This window comes from Rhagoletis pomonella, unplaced genomic scaffold, assembly GCF_013731165.1.
Source record: "Rhagoletis pomonella isolate Grant_MI unplaced genomic scaffold, Rhpom_1.0 Rhpom_scaffold_09416, whole genome shotgun sequence".
Lineage (NCBI taxonomy): Eukaryota > Metazoa > Arthropoda > Insecta > Diptera > Tephritidae > Rhagoletis > Rhagoletis pomonella.
The window spans coordinates 537-4,538 of NW_023467948.1; the positions used below are offsets into that span (position 1 = coordinate 537).

A 4,002-nucleotide genomic window follows, 5' to 3' on the forward strand; every position below is an offset into this window, starting at 1 on the left:
GTAACCATTTTGTCGGCCAAATCTACGCCACCCATAATGTTTCGGTATGTTTTCACTAAATCTGGACAAGTCACATCAACTCTGGTGCCATCTTTTTGTTTTCTTTGAACGGTGCCCACTGTAGCCTCATGGCAATTGCTTAGAAGCATTACCTGTTTAGTATCTTGCCAAACCACTGCCAAAGTACCAGATGAATTACACTTGAAAACATATTCTCCTCTGTTTAGTTTTTCAGTAACTTTAAATTAAATTTTTTCTATTAGATATACAGGTACCTAAAGCTGGAAAAGGAATATTATTTATCAATTTTGTTGACGTGAAAAAACGGTCAAAACACAATGTAGTGTCAGGATGTCTGATGGTCGATGCCAATTTCATAACAACGCGTTCGCCTAATGTGGATGATGTATGCGAATTGTCTTCTTTTCCGGAATATATATTAAAATCGTAAGTATAGCCAGTCATACTGTCGCATCTCATCCATAATTTTATTCCTCTCTTCACTGGCTTCAATGGCATATACTGCTTCAAGGTAGAGCGACCCAAAAATTTGGTCATAGACTCATCAATGCTTTGGAATGGAGAGTCGGATCTACATTTTTGAAAGGTGCTTTTGAGGCAATTGACCAAATCATCAATGAAATATGTTTTAGGTTTTGGATCAGGCTGGTATGATAACGAGGAAAAATATAGTTTGGACATAACGTGTAAGAACCGATCTCTGGACATGGCTTTTTTTATGTATGGATTCCCCAATGAAGGGCTATTTGAAAAATAGTCCTTCAAAGAAGGCGCTCGATTATATGACATTACAAATGTGCATCCGAGAATTATGAGGATCTCACCAAAATCGGTTCTAGCTCGTTTGTTTTTTACATGGCTTATATTGTGAATATCAATTCTCTCATTGGTACAATCTACTATGTGATGAATAAAGCTTCTAGGCAATAGCTTGAAAAATACCTCCAAAGGTGTCAGTCCACGAGTTATGCCCTGATTACTAATGATTCGTTCTTGGCTAATAGTGAATCGTGGCTTGAATGTCGGTTGTGGGTCTGTCCATTTTATAATATCATCAGGCCATTCATTCACATTATCTTCTTCCAAACGTTCAATTTCGTATATTTCATCATCAGTACTTTCATTTTCACCATCATTTTCATCCATAGCACTTTCATTTCCACCATCAATTTCATCTATAGCACTTTCATTTCCACGATCAATTTCCATTTCTTCATCATATGCTCTGCCGGGCTGTGTGTTTTCTCCATCTTCTGAATCAATGTTGCTTTTTTCACTGGGACTGTATGCGGAACCACTATCAGCAAACAGATCATCCTCATCACTCGATTCATTCAAAAAGTTCTGAATTTGTGAAACACCCAGTCTGCGTGGTCTCTCCATTCTCTAAGAAAAATAATGTACATGAGTAAACAGATTTGGGATGATTTCTTCCCACGGAACTTACCTTGACTTCTTATAAGGAAAATAAGTTATTCTTTATTCTAAACTTTTTATTTCAATAGATTAGCACTTTTTGCACAAAATGTAACTATAATTCAATTAAAAATCACTTATTTTCTAAGCTTTTTCCAAACAAATACCATCTACGCAACAACGTGTCTAAGAAAATGACATTTAATAAAAAACTGATGACTCCAACCAACAGCTGATATTTTTGTTTTTGTAGAGAAGAGTATAATGTATGATTTGGGACTGTTTTGAACCGAATCGCTTCCATATTGTGACAGATACGATTTTTTGAATTTCTTCGGGATAAAAACATCCCTATCGTCCCGAAACGGTTAATTATCGCAACTAGTATGACAAGCCGGGAACTCCCGCAGCCAATTTGGTATTAATTTACGTTTTCCTAATATTTGTGTCCCTACGAATTTAAATTAATTCAAATCTTGTCCTACAGAAAGGAAGTTACATTTACTTTATGCATACTCGAACATGTTTTGATTCATAGAAGCAAGACGGCACATCACGTCAGCTTTCCGTTTATTCTGCGAGTAGCATCCTACGAGAGCGGTTTATTTTTTAGAAGTGCAAAAATTTGTTAATGAACGTAAGTAAAGTAAAAACTCTATGAAAAAGTGTACATAATTGTGTGTTGTGCTTTTGTAGAAAAAATGGACGGATACAATAAACAAAGGGATCGAATATTAAACTTTTTCAAGAACTTGATTCTGACGATGAATCTGAAGTTGATCCTTTTAGCGATGACGGTGAGTACGGAAACGATCCATACTATGTGCCAGATAAGGATCGAGATGCAGGCCAAAGTTCAGACGAAGAATCCGAAAAGAATGATGGACCTCATTGCAGCACAGGAACTGAACATTGTGAAAATGAAATCGTACAGGAAGATATTGATTCATATATCTTTGCCAGTTCTAATGAAAGCTCAGATGATACCTCAGAAGTCGAGCCCAACACTTGTGAGACGGAGTCTGAAGGCGAGTGGTTTGAAAACGCCAAAGAAATACCGCAATTTAATTTTGATGCTAGAAACTGTGGCGTGAAAATTAGCCTCGAAGAAAATTGTACCCCAAGAGATATTTTTGATAAGATATTCACGTCCGACGTAATGCAAAAATTGGATGATTCAACTAATACATATGAGTCAAATCTTTGCGCGGATAATCCCCATACTCGTAATGCACGTTTTACTGATTTTAAACCTACCAACAATGAAGAAATGTATAAGTTCCTGGGTATATGCTTGCTTCAGGGTCAAGTAAAGGCGCCTAAAATTCGCGACCTATTTTCACGCGATCCTTTTTATTACCATCCTGTATTTAGGCACTCAATGACTGGTTGTAGATTTGAACAGCTCATACGTTGCTTGAGTTGCTCCGCGGAAAGTGGCGATGAGACTAAACTAAGAAAAATTCAGCCGTTATTGAATCTTTTTCTTCAAAGTTTCCAAAGTGCCTTATATTCAGGGGATTATCTTTCTTTGGATGAATCGCTTTTACTCTTCAGGGGACGCCTACAGTTCCGCCAGTACATCAAAGGTAAAAAGGCCCAATATGGTATTAAATTGTACGGGCTAACAACAAGCGATGGATATGTTCTAAACATTGAAATCTATCAAGGGGCAGAAGATAATAAACAAAAGTCAAAAGTTGGAAATATTGTCCATCGTCTTATGGCTCCATACCTCAATAAAGGACATCATCTAATTATGGACAACTTTTACAACAGTGTCGAACTCTCGAAAAATCTCCTATCATATAAAACGCATGTCACAGGCACACTACGAGTAAATCGTAAAGGAAATCCCAAGGCTATTACCGGAACTAAACTTTCGAAAGGAGAGTACATATGGCGTCGGCAAGGCCGAGTGTATGTATCGAAATGGCGTGATAAGCGAGAAGTGCTTTGCATAACAACTGGAAATCATCCTCAACATGTTCAAACTACGCGTAAATGGGGACGTACAATCGATAAACCTAATTGTCGTTTATAACGATCACATGGCTGGAATATACAGATTACACCAATGACTTCGTATTACTCTTCACCCCGAAAAACCATCCGCTGGTACAAAAAGGTTATATTTCACCTATTAGATGTAGCCGTTTGGAATTTCTTCTATATTTTTAATATCGTTCGTCGACTTTCGATGCATCTTAATCAGATCCTTGATTCAACTGCCGACAACAATTAAATTTGGAAGTGAGCTTGTGGATAAAGCTGCAGGTCGTGGTGGAAACAAATCAACAATTTCAGCGTCGGATCGCAGCCTTTCTGGAACTACTCATTATATTGAAAAAATTGCAGCAGCAACTGATGATAGAAAAGGAAAGATGTAATCAATGCAAAAAATCGAAGATTCATAAGGAAACTTCGTACAGATGCAAAACTTGCTTGCTTGTTTCGAAGATTATCATACATTTGATCCTTAATTTAAATTTATAAATATGCTGTTTTTCTTAACAGCATATAATTTATGGTATTTATCATATTATAGCCTTGCGTTGTTTTATT

General features: G+C 36.9%; 2 protein-coding genes across 2 annotated transcripts; one reads left to right on the forward strand and one right to left on the reverse strand.

Moving 5' to 3' along the window:
* Nucleotides 1-231: 231 nt before the first annotated feature.
* On the reverse strand, nt 232-1,803 carry LOC118756252 (piggyBac transposable element-derived protein 4-like). The gene is made up of 2 exons (XM_036491025.1): nt 1,469-1,803; nt 232-1,407 (listed from the first exon to the last, which is right to left on the reverse strand). Exon 2 carries the CDS (start codon nt 1,402-1,404, stop codon nt 241-243), a length of 1,164 nt encoding a protein of 387 aa, XP_036346918.1. The 5' UTR covers nt 1,405-1,407; nt 1,469-1,803; the 3' UTR covers nt 232-240.
* Nucleotides 1,804-2,068: 265 nt separating this feature from the next.
* Nucleotides 2,069-3,481, forward strand: LOC118756253 (piggyBac transposable element-derived protein 4-like). Its single transcript, XM_036491026.1, has 2 exons — nt 2,069-2,074; nt 2,162-3,481. The coding sequence occupies exons 1-2, from the start codon at nt 2,069-2,071 to the stop codon at nt 3,479-3,481; spliced, it is 1,326 nt and encodes a 441-aa protein (XP_036346919.1).
* Nucleotides 3,482-4,002: the final 521 nt, after the last annotated feature.

Excerpts from the sequence above, each read along its gene's own strand:
- LOC118756252 (XM_036491025.1), bottom strand. The coding sequence starts at position 1,404 with ATGGAGAGACCACGCAGACTGGGTGTTTCACAAATTCAGAACTTTTTG.